At 52.4% G+C, this 20401-nt stretch overlaps 5 protein-coding genes across 5 annotated transcripts; 1 reads left to right on the top strand and 4 right to left on the bottom strand.

Moving 5' to 3' along the window:
* Positions 1 to 997: 997 nt before the first annotated feature.
* On the bottom strand, positions 998 to 7359 carry TGME49_281630 (hydroxyacylglutathione hydrolase). Its single transcript, XM_018781880.1, has 9 exons — positions 6256 to 7359; positions 5776 to 5849; positions 5214 to 5259; positions 4636 to 4711; positions 4291 to 4404; positions 3725 to 3835; positions 2763 to 2907; positions 2112 to 2220; positions 998 to 1620 (listed from the first exon to the last, which is right to left on the bottom strand). Exons 1-9 carry the CDS (start codon positions 6811 to 6813, stop codon positions 1501 to 1503), a joined length of 1353 nt encoding a protein of 450 aa, XP_018637458.1. The 5' UTR covers positions 6814 to 7359; the 3' UTR covers positions 998 to 1500.
* A 171-nt stretch (positions 7360 to 7530) lies between these two features.
* TGME49_281620 (aldo/keto reductase family oxidoreductase) lies at positions 7531 to 13069 on the top strand. Its single transcript, XM_018781879.1, has 5 exons — positions 7531 to 9223; positions 9681 to 9874; positions 10338 to 10586; positions 11107 to 11235; positions 11820 to 13069. Exons 1-5 carry the CDS (start codon positions 8395 to 8397, stop codon positions 11970 to 11972), a joined length of 1554 nt encoding a protein of 517 aa, XP_018637457.1. The 5' UTR covers positions 7531 to 8394; the 3' UTR covers positions 11973 to 13069.
* Positions 13070 to 13847: 778 nt separating this feature from the next.
* Positions 13848 to 15338, bottom strand: TGME49_281610 (hypothetical protein; the record flags this gene model as incomplete). Its single annotated transcript, XM_002371349.1, has 2 exons — positions 14572 to 15338; positions 13848 to 14110 (listed from the first exon to the last, which is right to left on the bottom strand). The coding sequence occupies exons 1-2, from the start codon at positions 15188 to 15190 to the stop codon at positions 13848 to 13850; spliced, it is 882 nt and encodes a 293-aa protein (XP_002371390.1). The 5' UTR covers positions 15191 to 15338.
* Positions 15339 to 16775: 1437 nt separating this feature from the next.
* Positions 16776 to 18246, bottom strand: TGME49_281600 (hypothetical protein; the record flags this gene model as incomplete). The annotated part of the gene is made up of 3 exons (XM_002371348.2): positions 17816 to 18246; positions 17378 to 17555; positions 16776 to 17014 (listed from the first exon to the last, which is right to left on the bottom strand). The coding sequence occupies exons 1-3, from the start codon at positions 18071 to 18073 to the stop codon at positions 16776 to 16778; spliced, it is 675 nt and encodes a 224-aa protein (XP_002371389.1). The 5' UTR covers positions 18074 to 18246.
* Positions 18247 to 19000: 754 nt separating this feature from the next.
* On the bottom strand, positions 19001 to 20327 carry TGME49_281590 (hypothetical protein). Its single transcript, XM_018781878.1, has 2 exons — positions 19953 to 20327; positions 19001 to 19818 (listed from the first exon to the last, which is right to left on the bottom strand). Exons 1-2 carry the CDS (start codon positions 20091 to 20093, stop codon positions 19543 to 19545), a joined length of 417 nt encoding a protein of 138 aa, XP_018637456.1. The 5' UTR covers positions 20094 to 20327; the 3' UTR covers positions 19001 to 19542.
* Positions 20328 to 20401: the final 74 nt, after the last annotated feature.

Raw genomic sequence — 20401 nt, 5'->3', positions numbered from 1 at the left:
CGGAATTCCTTTCTGTCGCTGTTTCCGCGGCTCTCGAGTCACATGCTCTTATCACTAAACTGTTGAACTTTAGTTAGCAAGGCGACCTGTGTAAGGTCCTTTCGGAGCCTTCACAGTCTTACATGTCAACTTTGTCGACGCATCCCGATGGGCAGCGAAGGCTCGCTCCCGCCGCCTCCACACAACCGCCTGAGTTCCGCTGCCTTTAGAGGCAAATTTTAAACGGTTCGACCGCGCGGGACGGTGAATCCTTTGTACGCAGACACGGTCGACTCCACACGCGACAGCGGCAACACTTGCTTCAGCTGCGATCTGCGTGCCCTTCGCAGGGATCCGAAAAGTTCGAGATGGCAAACAACGCCTCAGGCGTCTCAGCCAGAAATTGCTGCGTCGCACGCGGCCCTGTCGGAGTGTCTGGACACCCCCGCGGCCGGAGCGGGCCGCGCCATTCACTTGTTCTCTATACAAAGGATTCGCGAAGCAGCATGTGCAACTCGACTCGAAGGGAGAGACACAGATGTCGATTTGAGTCTGGAAAAGTTGCCATTTTCAGCCGCATGCTGTCGCGGTTTTCGCAGACGGCTGTCGAGCCCCGGCGGAGAGCCGCCGCCGATCACCTTAACTGGACTTTTGACTCATTCTCTGACACAACCTGAAGAGAAACTGAGGCTGTGTCTAAGTGCGTCTTCTCTGTAAGTGTGAGAGGACCCGAGGCACGAAGACTCAGACACGTAAACGCAACAGGCTCCTGTGAGCGGAGAAAGACGCGGTTTCTGGGAGCTTCAGATGAACTGTCCTGTGCAGGGTGAGAGGCCCTTGCTAGACTATCTTGCGTTTCACTGCCTCCCTTCATCTGCCAGTGGACAGCCACGGCACTCGACGAGGGAGTCTACGCTAAAAACATCTCTGTACTTGTATACACACCGAAAGCAACATATATAGCTACATACATAAACATATGTATAAGCATCCATATATGTTTATATGTAAAAGCTACACGGGACAGCGTCTAGAGTTGCGCACATCTGCATCTGCATATGTATATATACAAATATGTGGATATTTGTGTCTTCACGGACGAGGCGGTTTAACTGTTTGCTAATACAGGTTTGTTGCGTGTACAGACACTCTAAGCGCGCTGTTTTCCCGCTGGAACGCCAACCGCGTTCGACACCCACGAGCGGTTGAAAAAACTGACTTTCAAGAAGTGAAAACCAGGACAGAAAGCCACAGATTCTTCTCTCTTTTATCCAGTGTCACACCAACAAAAGTCACACCTCCGCCCTCACTTCCACTGCCCTGTTCGATCGCAAGGCTTTCGCAAACACACCGACACAGCGAGCATGCCTGCACGATAAAATCTCCCGCGAGGACGCCCCGATGATACATCCATTGCGGTCACCTGCGGATACACATCAAGTGCCTCCTTCCTTTCTGTGCTAATGCGTTTCTTTGCTGTCGTTTCTTCTCTGTCGCTGCCCTCTGTGTCGTTTTATCTTTTCAAGAACGATTCTTGAGGTCTCTGAGACGCTGCATCGTCTCGACTTTGTCTCCCACTGCATGCATCGCCTCCTGCACCGCCTTCTCCTCGACGCGCATAAAGGGATTGTATCTCATTTCCTGAAAAAAGCGAGAGCATTCACTTCATGAGCACCTGCTTTTCGTCTCCTGTGTCTACCCCATGGATACCACACATGCACATGCGCTATCTATTCTATCTACATCTATCTATATTTATTTATATCTATCCGTTTATATCTTTCTATCTATGTGTGTCTGTCTTTTTCGCTCCATCTCTCTCGCTGTGTCTCTCTATAACTCTACAGCGGTCTATGTGTCTGTATCTGCAAGTCGTTTCCTGCGATATCTGCGTATATTCATTTATCGATTTCCTTTAGTCTCTCTGTGAATCTGCCCACCTGTGTAGCTACAGCATGCGTGAACATACATGTTTTAGATGAAACTCGTTTACTGCTTTGTCTCCCCCCCCCCTCCCTCGGGTCCGTCCCTGGGAGGTTCATTCCTGGACGAAGTGCGGCGGCGGAGCTTATCTGAGAAACCTGGAAAAAGATTCCACTCCCTCAGCGTCGTTGCAGAGAATGTAACCACACCTGCTCGACAGACGAAGGAACTGTCGGCTTGTTCGCCTTTCGCTGCTCCACAGTCCACGCATACTTTTCCTGCAAGTCCTTGTTGCTGGGTTCCACCTTCAGCGCAAACCTGGAAAGAGAGTTCCCCGAAAGCCACGCACATCCGCAGAAAAGACTGCATGCACAGCCCCCTTCAGCTGTACAGACCGCCGCATAAAGGCGAGGCAAATGCGCGCGCGGAGGAACGCAGGAGAGAGGAGTGCCGACCGATGGGCTCTCGTATCCCCGCCTCGTATTTACTGGAGACGTCTGAAGAATCAGAAACGAACTGTCACCCCTTCACCTTCACACCCGCAATGTCGCGAACGCCGGTAAAACTCGAGAACGGACGAGAGGCCATCGCCGTGGAAGCAAGAGAAACTGTAGGAGAAAGAAAAGTAGCAGACGTCGGGGGGAAGCACGAGGAAAAACAGAGGTGGGTGAGGAAGAAAGAAGAGAGCGGGGCAGAAGAGAGCGGGAGATAAGAAGACGGGAGAGAAGTTGAGGAGAAAAACGGGAGACGACTCGAATCCAGCAGAAAGGGGGGCGGAAGACGAGCCGGCAAGGAAAGTGGGGAGGGAATAAAACCGGAACTGAGAGCGAGAGAAAACAACTGCCAGCACCGAGGCTCACTCAAGATTCGACTTCGTGTACTCGTGACCGCAGTACACTCGCGTCGCTTTCGGCAGCGACCTTATCACGTCCAAGAGGGCATGACACATTTGTTGTGCTGTCCCCTCGAAAAAGCGTCCGCACCCGCCGACGAACAGAGTGTCTCCTGAAAAAGAGAAGAAAATAAAGAGAAAATGAAGAGAAAAAAAAGAGAAAAAGAAGAGAAAAAGAAGAGAAAAAGAAGGGAGAAGGTCAAAGGAAAAGGAGACCAGCAAGAACAATTGGTAAGGAGAAGAAAACAGATTCGCCTGCCTCGGAGAACAGACAGACACCAACACCCAGCAAACAGTCTGAAGCATGCCCCGCTTCGATCTAGCGCCTCTGGCATGCATCCTCAAACGCGACACTGTCGACACTGAAATCTTCCAAGTTCCTCTCGCTGCTGCCACTGCACAGCACCCGCCCCCGGAAAAACTCATTCTCCCCACACCTCGCTCTCCAAAGATATAAATAAATACATATTGAATAATGCTTGAAAATATATTGATTTCGTCAAAATAACTAACGCAGTTGTAAACAGTTATCCAAAATATTCAACGATTCCCAAAAAAACATTTATACATATATGCACGTTTAAATGCGTGATATACGTCTACTCTACAGATATGTACACACTTTTCCTACACCCACCTCCATATACTACTATGAAAAAAAACATAAATATACAAATATATGTACATATATGCATAATAACTGTATATTTATATGAGGACATCTCCACAAAAACGCGGATCTATGTAGACAGTTTCGTGTTGATATATATATATATATATATATGGATGTCTGCTCCATCGACTGAGAATCCTGCAGGAACGGAGCCTCCCGTGTTTCCGTTCGAGGTGTCTGACTTTTAGCTCGCTTCTGGATTCCCCGTTTGCCGCAGCACGAAAAGGAAATGCGCCCGTCACTGCGCCTCGACGCACCAGTGAAAAGGATAGGAGCCTTTCCCTCCGGGTGTTTCGAAGAAGTCACAAAATAGAGGACATGACCGCCCGTGTGGCAGGGTGCATGCAGAACGCGAATGCGCAAGCTTCCTGCAGAGAAAAGAATACGACAGAGACAGGATCAGAAGAACGGGCAGTCGAAGAAGTGAGGGAGAGGAGACCACCAGACAGGAGAAGAAGGAAACGACAACAGAGGAAGACAGAGTTCACAGAAGACGAGACAGGGAGAGGAGAGAGAGACAGGGAGAGACAGGGAGAGGAGAGGCAGCGATCGTCGAGGCGAGTCTCCTCCAGAATTTCGACGCTTGTTTTTTTTGCTCCGCAGTCGCGCCGACTGCGAGAGTTTGCCTTCCCCGGGCTTCTTCTGTTTTTGTGTCTCTCGGCGTCTCTCCGTTTTCTGCGCAGTGCGGAAGAGGGGAGGACGAGCGGGTGGATTTATGAATGCGCCACGATTCATGAGTCGTTCCTCCACCAAGACCTAGAACTGTTCCTGCGAAGCGTCATGTGTGTCCGCGCAAAACAGCATCCTCGTTCTGTCTCCTCACCAAGAGAGAAGACGTCTCCATCGCGGACCATCTTCTGCACTCCAGGCGTACGCTCGTAACCGCTGCCGACGACCTGGATTTCTGGGTGTCTCTGAGCGAGCTCCTCGTTGCCTCCTGAGGAGACGAGGCACGCGAGAAGAGAGCGAGTGTACGTACACCCGAAAGGCTGCGCCGCGACTGCCTGCCGCTTCCACGCCGACCCGTCAAAAACCGCCTTCACGACGCATCGCCACAGGCAGCGAAGCGAGAGAAACAAACCGACCTAGAGACGGAGACACCGCGGAGGAGGAGACAGAGAAAGAGGAGAGAGAGACGAAGCAAAAGATGCATGTGAGTCTCTCTCACCGGAGTGATCAAGATGTTTGTGAGTGCAGAGACACATCTTCAAGTCGACGCCTGCCTTCTTCGCGGCTGCCAGCACCTGCGCACAACGCAAGAGTCCAGCATGCAGAGACTACGGACAGGAGCTCTGAAGAGCAAACGGGGAAGTTCCCCGAAGAGCGGAAAACCTTCAAAACGCGGGGAAGACATCAGAGAGAGAAGGCAGATTCTCCGAAAAGCGACAAATGCATCGCAGAAAACGAGCAGAGCCGAGCCGAGGAACATCGACACATAAACTTTTGCGCATGCTGACAAATCGCTCTACGGTAAAGCCGCTGAGTTTTGAGCAGTAGCGTTTTTAGTGCCCTCTTTATGCAGAGAGGACCCGAGGCCTTATTGATATAGACATATATACACATGCATACACATATATGTGCTTATACATATACGAATATATATATATATATATATACATGCTTTTGTTCGCGTTTTTTCCTTTCAGAAAAGAGGGGAAGCCAAGATACATCTGCTAGGAGTGTGGAGGACTATTTCGCCAAAATCAGAGGAACAAGGACACACGGTTTCGCAGCAACTCTGCCCACCTTTTGTGGCTCTGCAGGATCCACACAGGCGGCCTCCTTCGTTTCTCTGCATGCAGGACGGACGCGAGCAGGGAAGCGGAGAGATGGAGAACGAACGAGAGAAATGAAGAGCCCGCGAGAGACGCGCGGAACGCAGCGACAGAGGCGGACGGCGGCAGAACAGAAGGACAGCTGTTGCCGAGAAGGGAAGCCCCATTGACCTTTATATTGAGTGCAACGGATCTTCATTATTTCCAAATTCTTCAGTTGAGGAAGCCAGCAGGGATGCAAAAAGCGCAGGTGGTGTCATTCAGGGAGAGAGGACAAAGAAAGGAACAGCATCGGCAACTTAACGTGCAATGACTGGCGTGGTAGAAATATCCTACTCCTTGCAAAGGAACATGTGGAAGAAAACACAGAGGACAGCGGACAGCCACACAAGTCTCCATGTCGAAAGAAGGCGTTTTAATTGCGGCATCTTTCCTTCTTGCTCTGGGTATCTCTGCCCCTTCCTCTTTGCTTCCCTCTCCCGTTCTGCCCTTTTCGTTCGCCTTTTTCGGATATGTTGCAGAACTGCTCTTGCCTGTCGACGAGGAGATAGGCGTAGTTGTCAGAGAGGGTCGGAACGAGCATCACATCTGCAACTTGCGCCGGATCCTGCGAGAAGAGAAGGGAGGGCACCGACGAGAGAAGATCACAGGGAATCACTGCGTGGAGATGCAGACATGCGCGACGCCAGAGGTCGGCCCTGCTGTGACAATGAGGGAGGAGCGAGCAGTTGCCGGGTATCGAGCAAGTCGATATGTTCTTGCCTCCTCAAAAAAGGGTGGTAAACGAATGTAGGTGCGGCGCACAGAGAAAGGACGAGGATCCACTGCAGCGAAAAAAGGGAGAAAACGCAGAACAACACAGGAACGAGAAGCGAAAAGCGACGGCTCGGAGTGAGACACACGAAAAAAGGCACTTCTCGAGTGTACGGACACCGCCTGCGCAGAACGGCCTCGCGGTGGGGTGTACGTCCACCGGAGCGAGTCCGTTTCCTGGACAGGCACGGAGATCTCACCAACGGATCGAAGCCGTTCATATGCGTCGCCATGGCGTTTCTTTCCGCGTTTGCAGAACGCGAGGAGAGAGCCGCGGAGGGAGGAACTGCCGCAGAGTGGAGACTGCGCGAGTAGCAGAAGCCGGGCTGCGCTTCGCCTCCAGCGCTCGCGGGAGGTGTAGTGACACCTGAGAGCCTGAGGGTGTCGGCGAGGCCGGCGGAAGGCGGCAAGAGCGAAGGAAGTCGAGCAGAGAGCGCTCTGTCTGTGCAGCGAAGAGGCAGGGAGGCTGACCTGTTCAAGAAGAGAAGCGAGGAGCAGAAGAACGCAAAAGCTGCTCGGGACGACTGCGAACCCGGTGCACACACACCGGCCGCAGCGGTCGGGACGGAAGAGAAGCGACTTCTTGTCGCCGACGCAGAGGACGCGGGGGCGCACAGCAGCGAGGACGCAAACAGAGAGGAGGCACCGCGAGAGAACTGGAGAGGCGACGGCGAAAAAGAACAACTCGAGAGTGACGCGCGACCCATGGAGCTCGACGGACATACGGACGCGAGCGACAAGAGAGCCTTTGGCTGCATGCGCGAAGAACGGCTCTAGTGGCACAAGACACCACGAATGAACACACAGGTGAGCACGAGACACAGTCGCTACTTTTGCAAACAGAGCTCTGGCGCGTTCTACCGCAGCAGCTTGCGTTCAGGTGCTCTCCCGAGCTTCTCAGGCAGCGAGGTAACAGATCCAAGCTCAGACACACACAAACTGGCGCATGTCTGCGAATATGTTGAGTCGCATTTGCTGCATGCAGTAAGATGGACTTGAGTGCACAACGACTCGTCGTTTTGTGTGTGTTTTCTTGTATCTGCGTGTCTCTCGAACGAATGCAGGGAGAGACGTTGAGAGAAAGAAGGGAGCCTTTGTCATGCGCACCGTCTGCCCGCTCAAGCTGTCGGATGTCCTGGAAATGTCTCCTCTCTAAAGAGAAAAAAACGACGAGAGAGCCAAGCAAGCCTGCTTTTCTGGACTCTACGAGACACCCCTCCTTTGCTCACCAAAAAGGCACCGTTCAACCAGCAGCCTCGAGCACCGCGCATGCGGCGCGTCCGCTGCCGCAAAAACGTTTCGAGCCAAGCGGAAACAGGCCTTTCTTCGCGTTTCGAAAGTGAATCGACTGCTCGCGCTCCTCAAAAGACCAATGCACGGTAAGACAAGTTGCTGAATCCAACTGGGGCTACATAAATACACATAATACATATATACGTTTATATATATAAATATATATAGGTGCAGACAGTGAAGTTGACGCGCACATCATCGCTTCTTTACACACGTAATCTACGTGGTTGCCTGTGCCTCCAAATATCCGTGAAACTCGACAGCCCTCCCTGCCGAGAATGCAACGGGCACACGGGAGATTCAGCCTTCCTTCTTTATTTTCTTGTGAAAAGTCTAAAACTTGTCTCCTCGGACTCTGCGCGAAGTACGGAACTCGCCCGGTGGGACGACTGCCGGACGAGGCTGCAGACCTTGTGTCCGCGGACCGTAATGAGAGGGGCTGTTTCCTCAGCAAAAGAGAGGAACTCCTCGGAGGAAGCGAAATCTCTGGACGACGTTGGACGGTTGCTTAAATGCACATTAAGGTGTAGAGGGAAAAATGCTTTTTCACTGGCATTCTTCCGGTGTGCACAGAGAAATCCCCCTTTTCCGCGACAGCTTCGATCGACGCCCACTCAAAATCTCTCGCTGGCGCCTCCCTGTCGACCCGGCTGCCCAGGCACGGTTTTTTCTCACCCTTTTTGGCCAGAAGATGCGCGTGTTTCTCACTTTTGTCTTTCGAAGAACGCAAACTTTTCTCGCGCTGCGTGAAGAACTCGAGTTTTTACCTTTTTTCGCTCTTCGCCCTCTCTCTGTCTGTCTCGCTGGGTACGCCCGACGCGCGAGACACACACTGCGCGCAGTCTTCCCTCCTCGTCTCGCCAGCTCTGTTGTTCTTGTCGGGCAGCTCCTTTCCGCCATGCAAGGACCGTCGGATTTTCTGCAAACTGTGTTGCGGCGTCTTTGATTTGCTTGTCTCGTTTCAAAACCGGCGCGAGACGAAACAAGTCAGTCCGCGAGGAACTGCAGAGCGGGACTCCACCTGGCGAGTCTCCAAGGTGCCTGGCATGACACACACACTGAGGCAAGTCGCCGCCCGGCGACAACAGCCTGCCGTTCCTCTCAGCTGGCGCCGCTTCTCGCCTGCCTTCGAGTTTCTCTTTTTACACACAACAACCTCCTTTCTTCTCGACGAACAACGATCGACTCCACCGCTCCGCACCCTCCGTCTCGACTTCTCTCCTTCTTCTTCCTCTTCTTCTTCCTCTTCTTCCTCCTCCTCGTCTTCTTGCTCTTCTTCCTCTTCCTCCCCTCCTTCTTCTGCTGTGCCTCACCGCGCGTCGTCTGTGCGCTTTTCTTCTTGTCTGGGTCCGTTGTCTCTCTCGTTTGCGTGTCTGTGTCTCTCTCTTCTTCCTCTCGCCCTCGGCGCGGAGGAGACGCGCGCGCCGCTGCATCAGTCGGCGCTGGAGGCAGTCGCTTCGGCGCCGTCCTTCAAGTTCCTCGTGTGCCTAAGTCTCTCGGCCTTCCTGGCCGCGGGCGTCGTCGTCTCGCTGGGTCGCGCGATCAATCCTGTGGAAATGTCGCGTCTGCCGCCTCTCTCACGCGCGGTCTTCCTCCCCGCCTACGCCCGGCCCTCGCCGGGAGCCCTCGAACTTTCGGGTGTACGTACACCTCCCGGGTCGCCGCCCTCCGCCCTCGGCCGCCGCAGAACCTCCCTGGAGGCGCAGCGGCTACCACGGCGCGAGGACAGTGGCGACGACGCGCCGGAGCGGGAGACAGCGTCTCGCGAAGGCGTCGAGCTTCCGAGACTCCTTTACGGCACTGCGTGGAAGAAAGACAACACGGCGCAACTCGTCAGGCAGGCACTCCTCGCCGGCTTCACTGGCGTCGACACAGGTCAGAAAACAAGAAGGATTTAGGCAACGGGAGACCGAACAGCGCGCGGCGAGAGGAGGAGGAGGCGGGCAAGAGGCGCTAAGGACAGAGAGAGGGAGACGAGGCACGCGAGAAAGAAAGCTCAAACAGACACGCATGCGGCGTCTACCGAAGAGCAACAACGACAAGGAAACGCTCGCACAGGCTTATGCAGAGTGAAGCATGCATACTTAGGGACATCCATGTATACACAGGGCTCGCCATGTACACACACATATATACATACATATACTTATATATATATATATATATATATATATATGTATATGTGTATATTTCCATAGATATAGTTATGTTTGTATGTATGTATGTATGTATCTCTATGTGGTATGAGTGCCTGTGGTATGGTGAGGTCGGAGAATAGGGAGAGAAGAGGATCTGGTCTCTTGGAACTCGTTTTTGAAATCTTTTTTTTCAGCGTGTCAGCCGAAGCACTACGACGAGGCGGGGGTTGGCCGAGGCATCCAGGAATTTCTGCGAGAGAAGAACTTGCCCCGGAGCTCGCTTTTTATTCAAACGAAGTTCACACCTCTCGACGGACAAGACCGCAGCAAGCCGCTCCCCTACGACCCACACGCGCCCGTCCACGAGCAAGTGAAACAGTCGCTTCGGGTGAGGAGGTGCCGAGGAGGAAAGAGGAGGAAGGAGGAAAAAGGGAGAAAAAGGACAAGAAAAAAGGCGAAGAAAAAGGAAAAAGAAAAAAGGAGAAAAAGAAAAAAGGGGAAAAAGGAACCAGAAGACGAAAACAAGAGAGAAGAGTGGAGAAAAGGGGGGGAAAGAACAAAAAGAAAAAAAGGAAAAAAGAGAAAAAGAGAAAAAGAGAAAAAGAGAAGAGAGAGAGGGGGAGAGAAAAGGTATAGGGAAGGCACTGTGGAGAGGGGAGGAAAGAGAGGGAGGAGGGACAGAGTCGGAAGGCGAGTAAGAAGAGAGAAGAGAGAGAGTCGGCAGAAAGAGGACGCCATGAGAGAAGCAAGGAGTAACCCACTTTGGAGACCTGAGGATGGCCGCCTCTCTTCCACGTTGCAGCCTCCGCCTTTCGTCTCGCTTCTGCGTGTCTTCGCGTATGCATGCACAGACCTCTCTCGCCAATTTGCAAGTGGACTTTTTAGACAGCGTGCTGCTGCATTCGCCGCTGGGGAGTCTGGAGAGAACTCTGGAGGCCTGGCGAGCTCTCGAAGCGGCAGTGGACGAAGGCACCGTCCGCTTGATCGGAATAAGCAACTGCTACGACGTCGAGATGCTCAGACGCCTGCACGCTGCGGCGCGACACAAGCCGAGAGTCCTGCAGAACCGGTTCTACGCAGAGACAGGATACGACAAAGACGTGAGTCGAGGCGGGGGGAGAGGAAGAGGGAGGAAGCTGCCACACAACGAAGGGAGATGCGACGGGTCAATCTAAGTCCGGAAGTGAGAAGGAAGGCAGAGAAGAACGAGACGAACGAGAAGAACGAGAAGAACGAGACGAACGAGAAGAACGAGAAGAACGAGAAGAACGAGAAGCAGGAACAAAAGGGGACGAAGGAGGGAGACAGAGACACCGGAACACGGATGAGAGACAGGAAGAAGGGAGAGAGTCACGGAGAAGGAAAGGAGGAGGAAGAAGAGGTGCAAGAGGAAGAGAATAAAGTGAGAAGGGAAGCGAATAAGGGAAGAAGACATGTGTGAGGAAGCGATGCATGCGACAGAGTGGTGCTGCTGCAGCTGGATTGCCGGCGACAAGGACTTGAGTCTTCGTTAACGAGAAAGATGAAAATGAGAGAGAGAGAGACTCGAAGACGTTTTTCGTTTCATGGGGTTTCACTTCCCTTCTCTTCTCCTTCCTTTCTGTGTTGGGGGCTTCGCAGCTCCAGAACTTCTGCCTCGAGCAAGGCGTAGTGTACGAGGCCTTCTGGACGCTCACGGCCAATCCACACATGCTGCGGTCTGCCGCCGTCCTCAGCGCAGCTCGCGTCTTCCACTGCACTCCGGCGCAGGTACCTGCAGACAGAGGAAGAAGAAGAGAGGAGGAAAAGGAGAACGAGAAGAAGAAGCGCAGGAAAAAAGACAAGGAGAGAGAACAAGATGCGGGCGGGACCGTGGCGAAGGAGAGAACGAGAGGAGAAGGAAGAAGAGAGAAGAGAGCGAGGAGGCGCGAGCAAGAGACGAGACAGAGGAGGAAAGAGGAGAAAGTGCAGAGGAAGCAGGAGAGAAGGGGAGGAGGAAAGAGAGAAGAAGAGAGGACGCGAGGAAGAGAAACAAAGGCAGAAAGAGAAGGAGATCCCGAACGAGAACAACGGGAGTTAGGACTGGTGTGTCTGTCTCGGCCTCGTTAAAGCGATAGAGGTGTGGTGTGTGTGTGTTTGTCTTTTGAAGACGAAGGCTGTGTCACCCAGGGGCCAGTGCTCCGAGTTTTCGTGGTTTTTGGTGACACTCTGGGCGTCCTTTTTTCTTTGCAGTTTTTGTCTTTTTTCAAGAACGCGCCGCTACGCCGCGTTTGCCTACATCGCACTTCACTTCTCTCTCGTCTTCTTTCCTTGTTACGCTCGCGTTTGCCTGTTTCTGGCTGGACCGTCTGCAGGTTTGGTTCCGATATTTGCTCGAGAAAGGCTTGGTGGTTTTGACTGGCACGACGTCTGCACAGCACATGCGCGAAGACCTCGACGTTCTGGACGTGGACTTCTCTCAAGCTGCCTTCGACGAAATCGACGCAGAAGTCGAGAAGTTCACCTGAAACGGAAAGCAGACCGGAAAAAGTCGAACCGAAAGACCTGGGAGAGGCAAAGGCGAGAACGAGCCGTGCAGTGAAGAACAAGAAGAAGATCACGCGAGAGAAGAAGAAAGAGGTCGAGATGGAGAAGAGCTGTGACAGAGTCGGTGTGGAGACCTCGAACTCCAGGCTCGAGTCCCAGGAAAGGAGGCGAGGACAGAAAGCGAGGAGAGCGTGTGACCGACAAACGTGGATGGAGAGAGCAAGAGCCAGAAAAAGGGAGGGGTCAAAGCAGAGAAGGAAGTTCAGAAGACGAAGCCTGTGGACTTCCGGCTGCTTTTTCGTCTTCTTTCTCTTTTCATGCAATTCTTCCTATGCATCGGCTTTCCCTTCCTTCGTCCGTTCTCTCCGTCGATGCGCTGCTCTCGCGCGTCGTGTGTTCCTGCGACAAAATGCGTTTGCGAATGTAGACTGTCTCCTAATGTAAAGGATGCGTGAATGCACACGCGTACCTCTCCGCGTTTGTATACACCCTGTATGTGCATATATATATATATATATATATATATAAATATTATATATATATATATATATATGTAATGCACATCTGAGCTTGGAAAACTGGTCTATGGTGCCTGGCTGTGCGCAGCTGCTTTCCAGAAATATGTTTTTTAATGAAATGATAGACATTTTTGCAAGAGAACGCGCATCGGTTGCAGATCCGACCGCGTGCAACTCGTTTGATTCTTTTCTGGGAGTTTCGCACAACGAAGCAGCCCCGTTCTACAGCAAGAGCGATAGTTTTTCTCTCCGCAGAGGACCTGCGAGAAAAAGGCGACCCTGTAGATGTGTGTATATGCATGCATGCATATAATCATCATAATTTGTGGAATTATTTATATTTACATACGGGATGCATATATATATATATATATATATATATATATAAATATATATATAATTATATGCATGTGTGCGTTTTCATGCTTGTATATGTTGGTGTCGACCCGCGATGAAGTCGCAAGGCTGCTAGGGAGAGATGCGTTTTTCTGAAGGAATTGTTTGTGGGCATCTGCGCCTCGGAGGCACTGGGCTTCTCCGAAGAGGTTCTTGAAAGTATTGTTTCGGAGACGCTTCTTTCTGCGTGTCGCGAGACGCCGTCCGGGAGCGAAAGAGGAGAAAGCGCAAAGAGAAAGATGAAGCCTCGAGGGACGTTCTCCGCATGCTCTCGGGAGCGACAGGTCGACGCAGGGAACAAAGGAGTAGAGACTGAATTTCTGTTTCGCGGCGAGAGTCACCTCAGTGCCGTAGGCATCACAGTATGTCGCTGTTGAGTTTCTTGCCCGCGATGCGAGGGACAACAGGAGTCCGCACACGACACTGAGAACGTAGCTTTTTGTGGAGGAACGCTAGCGTTGCCAAGAGAGAGAGAGTTGAAGTGAGAGAGGGAAGGACCAACTTCCACGCTCGCTGCGCGCCTCAGCGGGAGAGGAACGAATGCAGAGAGTGCGAGAGAGGCGCTGCCGGGCCGCCCACATGGACACAAAAGGACGAAGAACTCAAGAAGACGCGCGAGGAAGAAAAGGAGACGGACGAGAAAAGAGACAGCGCGAGGCATGGCGGGAGGGAAGTGCACACCGAGAGAGGTTAGGAAGAGACGAAACGAGGAAGAAGGACTCTGTCGGGGCCGGAGGACAGCAGAAAAGAAGATGGAGAAAAGGCGATGGAAAAGTCGGAAAACGTTCCAGAGAATCCACCCCGCTTTGACATGCAACGCCGACGCGCTCTCCCGGCGCCACACACCTCTTGATAGAGATTCGCTTTTTGCTCAGTTTTCTCTTCGTCCCCCTTCCCTGCTGTCTCCTTGTTCTCTCTCAACACACGTTTCTCTTTCGTCTCTCATCGTCTCTGCTTCTGGCGGGAAAGGCGCTCTTTCGAGAGAGAGGGACGAGACCGTCGTCTACAGTCGATTTGTCTGCTCATCCATTCTGTCAGTTTTCTTGCCTGATCGTCTCTTTCCTCTTCGACAGAGCAAAACGCGCCTGCTCTTCCCTTCTTCTCACGCGCTCCAGGAGGGCGCTTCTCGCTTCTCTTATTCGACTTCTCGCTCTCCACGTTCAGCACGGCCGCGAGGCCCCGCAAAATGCGGCGGTTCGCAGGATCTGGAAACAAAGACGAAAAACAAACTCGGGCAGGGTCGGACGCTCGAAAGAGGAGACAGAGATAAAGCAAGAGACGAGGCCGCTGTGAAAGGGATGGGCGGAGACGCCACAAGAACAAACCACACTTCAAAGAACGTGGAGAAGAAGTCGGAAGAGAAAGCGACACCCACGGCCATGGATGGAGACAGACAGGAGGAAGGCGCTAAAGAAGAAGAACAGAAAGAATCCTCGAGGAAGGCGCTAAAGAAGAAGAACAGAAAGAATCCTCGAGGAAGGCGCTAAAGAAGAAGAACAGAAAGAATCCTCCAAGAAGTCGTGAGTGTGGCGACCCACCCGTTGTCGGCCCAGAAGGCGAACCGACAGGAACACAAAAATGTTTCTCCCTCCTTCGCTGTTTTGTTGTCTTTCCTCGTAACATGTGGATCCACTCGGCTCTTTCCTCTCCTTTTCGGCTTTTTTACCTTTCCAGAAAACCTCGAGTCTGGTCGACGGGGTCTCTGCCTTGACGGAGGTTTCTCCAGAGCGCGCATGCGAGGCAGTCGATCCATGTCTTCTCTCTTCGCGAGTGGTGCCGGAGAGCACAGAGACGTCCGAAGCAGTTTCTCTGCATGCGTGATTCTCTCTGTCCCTCGCTCGCGAGCGGATTTCTCCGGGCAGGTGCCGACGTGCATGCAGCCGCGGAGAGAGCAAAGTTTGAGAAGCTCCACTCGGCAGCAAGGCGTCGTCGGCCCCGGCTTCGTCTCCGTCGGCGCCGAGCGACAGACGCGAGCTGCGGTGGCTGTACACAAGGGCGTTTCCTCCCTTTGCGCAGTGTGGAGCACGAGGAGGTTCTTCTTCCAGGTCCTCCTCGTCTTCCCAGTCAGGAAGCGAGAGCGAAGCACGAACAATCGGCGTCTTTCGCGTCTCGACCGACTTGGCCTTCTTCGAGTTCCGCTGCCTTGAAGGTCGCTCAGGCGCTCCAACCAAGTTTCCTCGCGGAGTTTCACACGGCGGTTCGCTCCCGAGTTCGCCGGCTTCTCGTTCGCGCTTCTTCCCTGGCGAGCGAGACAGCGTCTCTGCTTCTGCATGCAGGTACCCCATTTCTCTGGCCGCGCTGCAGAGGATCGAGAGGGAGAACAGAGCAGACGAAGAAGGGTGAGGATCGAGAGCAGAAGGCAGAGGACAAAGAGGGAAGTGCAGCAGGGAGGGAGAGGAAGAATTCACCCAGAGACAGCGAAGGGGAAAGAGTTCGAAGACGGCGCGTTTCGCAGCGAGACAGGAGCTGAATACGGGAGAAAAACGCCCGGAGAAACGGTGGGAGCGCGGACGACGTGTACAGACCGATGTGGCGTCTACAGCTAGCAAGTGGAGGAAAACGAAAGGTGCCGGGTGTCTACAGGGAGCAAAGAGAGACGAAACGGACGCATAGAAGCAAAGTTAATCTCCAGTGTTTCTAAAGGATGAACGAAGTGGAACGCTGTTCCCGCAACCGCCCGCCTTCACGGTGGAGTATCGATACTCCCCGGGAGGCTGGTGGAAACGAAAAGCAGAGAAAGTCTCCAGAGTCTCGTTCGCACAGCGCATTCACTCGACCGCATGTCCCCCTCCTTGGTACAACGGTTTCTAGATGAAGGAATGCGACTTCTGCGCAGCTCGCTGATCAGCGTGGTAGAGCAGGTTCAGAGAAATGCGAGGCAGAAAGGGAGAAGACCAGCGCAGTTTGAGAAGCCTCACTGAAGCTGTGTAAAAAGGCAACGGCAATCGCTCTGTCGAGTCTCGCGTACACCGTGCCTAAGCTGCTCTTGCAGGAACAAACGCCGTTTTTCGATCGCTTTTCTCCGCTGGGAAAGCCGGAATACGGGATCGGAAAGTGGGGGAAATTCTTTGTGGCGAAAACCGACAAAGGAAAAGAAAATGCGTGCCTGATTGGCTGCCAAGCGGGAGAAAGTCGCGCGTCGATTGCATGCAGACGCGCACGAAAGCTGGAGCCACTCTGCGGGACGCTAGAGAGTTCGCCATGACTGCATGTAGCGAAAAATGAGACCTGTACGTTTCGAGGACTTGTTTAGGAACAAAGGAAACTTTTCGGCTCGTCCGAAGTGCCTTTTCGGCTGTCCTTCTCGTCCGGCTGAAGCGTCCCTCCACACGTTCAGGGAATCGAACCCTCCAGAACATTTTCCATTGATTTCTAGCGCAGTGTCTCTATGTAGTTTCTTACGAAGCTCTAAAACCATAGGGGGGTGCTTCAGCGAGCTACCCACGCAGGTTTCAAACTTAAATCAACTCCAAGCAGCGTACAGCCAGGGGCGTATGAATGCCAGGAAGGGCGCCGAACTGCCGGATCGACCGCCGGAAAAGGTTCCACTCACTGAGCTTGTGAACTTCAACTTGTTTCACCACACCTCTGAGATTCTGGGCAGCTGTCGTTCTGTCTGGAGGAACGAGGCAACGAACCGGCTGCGGGGTGGTCTGACAAGTCGCAAGGTTCCCTGCAGTGTGTCGAAGAAGCGAAGTCTTTTGAAACGTGTCTAGGACGCAACACCCGGAATCCGTCGAGCGCTCTCTCGCCAGGTACAGGGAAGCTTCTCTTGCGAAACGAGACTAAAGGTGTGCTTAATGAACATGGAAGAGCAAACGCGATTCGGTGGAAGGAATGTGTATGTGTGTGTGGGTGTCTATGTCGTTGTCATTTGGTGATAAGCTCCAAAATAAAACCTGAAGGTGGCTTTTGATGAAACTGTCCGAGTCGCACTGTCACACGGGTTTTAACGTCGTCACGCGCCAGCCTCTTGGCACGGATCGGCTCGAGTTCTTGAAGGCTCGTAAACGTTGGGGTTGAGAGGGCTTTGCCGTTACCCCAGAGTTGCTTGCGAACGAAAACCAAGAAATGCTTGAAAAGGATGTGACGCAAAGAGAACGCGTTCCCTGAGACGTTTCGGATGCGAAAAACTGCATCACAGTTTCATCGCTTCGCAGGTGGCGGTGCTCATGGATCAGTTCTGAGAGAGTGGCATCTGCTCCTTACGAAACGAACATGCCATCTGAATATCTCTAACGCCTAATACGCAGGCTTGATAAATGGGTCGGGGGCATTAAACAAATCTCCGCGGCACACAAATGCAAAGCACGCAAACGAATTAGGTTGTTGCTCTACAAGGCGTGCGACAAAAGAGCCACCATCCACACTCTCATCCAGCAACTGTCTTGATTGAATTTCTTCTTCCAGTCCTCCGCAGAGTTGAAGGATGCGAGTCGAAGCACAGTAATAACGAGATCACCGACGCAGACCTGCTAGTATCTTTTCTGCGAGAGGTGCCACTGCGTCCCTAGCCGGAAGAGCATCAGAAAGGGAGTTGGGGTCGTGCTGGAATTTCTCCGACGGGATCGGCCTGTCGCCATCCCTCGCCTTGACCAAATTGATGATGTCGTGAATCTCCTGCTCGTCGGGGATCATTTCGCCTGCCATCTGCAATACAAACAAAGAAAAAGGATAAAGAACAGCACACCGCGCAGTGCAATTGCGCCTAGACACGTCGGTCGTCTGAAGTTGTCACATCGTCGGAGCTCAGCGACCTGGAACTGTCGACGAAGTAACAGTCAGCTATTCAGCGCTCGAATCTCAGTAATCGTCGATAAATAAGAGATGACGTGACTCCTAACAAGCCACCAGCTTTACACGGAAGTACTTCAACACCGTGGGGAAGCGTACACGAATTCCGAGCTTACCCCTTGACCCACAGCAGGAGAGAACCCTTCGGCCATGATGCCGAAAAGTAACATGCTCAGTGTGGACGCCTTCATTTTGTTTAGGTGACAGCCAATGCGTTTGGTAAACTTTGATAATCGACTGTAAAAATGAAGCACATGCGGTGACCAGGTCATCTGAAAAAATGACTTACAGGCGGTGACCAGGTAACTCGTGGATGACAGAGTGAGAAGGTTAACAAAGCATCGCCAGACGTTTCGACTATAAAAACACAGCATAACAGTTGCAGCTGATCTGAATTTGTGGCCTGGCGTGTGATCCCAAAATCAGTAAGTAGCATACGCGATCTGGAAGTCACCAGTCGTAATAGAAACCGCAGCAGCGATTTCACCAGTGCATAGAAGGCAGCACCACGTTTCTGCTTTTTCAGTTGCACGGAGCAGCCGGATGAAGACTCCCTGATGAAAGAGGCACGCTAGCTGCAGATTACGCAGCCTCCAAAGCCGCAGGGATGACAGCTAGCTGTACCTCTTCTAGAACTACGCTGTCGCTGGCTCCAGCAAATTCTGCTTGGTGGAGTCTCTGATACTGCAACGAAGAGAAACCGGCTCGTTCAGGGACAAACAGTGCACGATGTCTGTTAAACGACGGTGAAAAAGTTGAATCGTCGAGTGCTACGACTCGTAGGCGACCCCCACGCGTCAACGGCCAGCCTTGCTTCAGAGATTACAAAGTTCCGTCAAATCGTCAAGACTGAGTAGAGCAACCGACCTCAAACCGTAAAATGCTTCCAAGAAGTGAGGGTTCATGAGAAGATGCCTATTCACACCTGTGTGTGTGCGCATGCTGGAGCGAGTCGAAGGCATCCTTCTCCGCGTGGCACAAGTATGGAAATTCGTTGTAGGTTGCTAATGGTGGAAAGAGTTGTGCCCAGTGCACGCAGCGACTTATCAACCGTCAGAGGAACAAGCTCTAGGTCCCTTGGTAAGAGAAAGAGATTCATCGCACGCACAGAAAATCATTACCTTCGTCTCTTTTTTTCTGTAATCGAAAACGTCGGTTGGATCAAAATAAAGACTGGAGGCGTTGCAGCCACGGAATTCGGTAGGATCACACGAGTACGGAGAAATGAGATTTGTATCGCGTCAAATCGATGGCAGACAGGTGTACAAACTAAAAACATGCGTGACATGTGAGCCCATTCACTCGGGGATATATGCTGCGATTTCTGATAAAGGAATCCGGTGCATTCTCCACAGAAGCCCCCTGAGAGCTGATGCAGTGTCAATGACAGTATAATTGACAAGTGATTCTTAGCGAGTTCTTCCCTCGGCTAATGTGGTTGTTTCTCTACCTCTTTCCACGCCGGCTTGCCACCGTACGCGTCTGGCGTCTACCTTTCGTCTAAGAACTTTGTTCTGAAACTCAATCTCAGCTGCTTCATGACCATCTGTTGTCGCTACGTGTACCTAATGAGGAGCGCGTCATCTGAAGGTATTTCGCTTCCTGTCGACAGAAACCGACAGCTTGCCTCTGTGGTTGCACAGTAAGGATTCTGCGCTGTGTCTAAGTGGGCGAAAGCCGTAACTGACTGCCGGCGCCGCTGATCTAAGAAAGAGAAGTTTTAAAATTGCTTAAGTGTCAAAGAAAACAAACTCAGGCCCATGACAAAAGGTCTCTGTTGCATTTTGGCGGCACCATGCACACTTCAAATCGTGGTTCTGCAACAGATCCTGACAAATGACTTTTACCAATAGTGGCGCCCCCAAAAGCGGTGTCCATATCCGTAATAGCCGGGATATCCATAGCCGTAATAGGGGTAGCCGTAGCCATAACCACTGTAGTAAGGGTAGCCGTAACCGTATCCGTAGCCTCCATAGCCTCTGCGTCTGCCCATTCGCCTCTCTTCAGGCTCCATGTCGCGTTCAACTTCTTTCATCAGCTTTTCCATTTCTTCAGGCTCCTCCATCATTCTCTCTATGTCTCGTTCCACGCTTGCGTCGATGCGTTCGGGTTCTTCCATCTGTAGGAAAAACAAACATGTCACACTAAACCGGACTCGTGGGTGCATGACCTCTCTGAAGAGATCTCGGTTTTACCGGATTCTGCTCTTCCCGCTGCACCTAGAGCACTTCTTTCTGGTCGGCTGGCGCGTACCTTTTGCCCTTGAACAGTCCCGGCTAGAACCAGGACGCAGGAAAGGACGAGAAGGATGTTGGTGAGGAACTTCATTTTGGCGATGAAAGGGTCTGAAAGCAGGTCACGCAGATGAGATCGAGGAAGCAAGTGAGTTTGCATCGTTGTGCTTGCGGCGTTGCCAGCAGGCTTCCACAGAGAGAACGAGCTGTGCTGCCACACAGCTTCTGCAGAGCGCGTTGTTGACTTCGAATTGCGAAATGCCCAAACAAGAGTTTTCGTCTCGAAGACAATCCTCACTTTTCGAAGACGCGACAATAAGCTGGACTTCTCAAAGCCGGACAGTGGTGGAATTTCTCGTCGTAGAGATCTTGGGGAAGTAAAACTTGGAAAAGGGCAAAAGGAAGAAAGGAAGAAGTGAATGATCAGTGTGCCTTCCAGTAGCAGGTGCTCATCCCGAATGGTCACCA

Source organism: Toxoplasma gondii, chromosome VIIa, assembly GCF_000006565.2.
Source record: "Toxoplasma gondii ME49 chromosome VIIa, whole genome shotgun sequence".
NCBI classification, from domain to species: Eukaryota; Apicomplexa; class Conoidasida; order Eucoccidiorida; family Sarcocystidae; genus Toxoplasma; species Toxoplasma gondii.
Note: the sequence above shows the minus strand (reverse complement) of the source record. Positions and strands in the feature narration are given on the sequence as shown.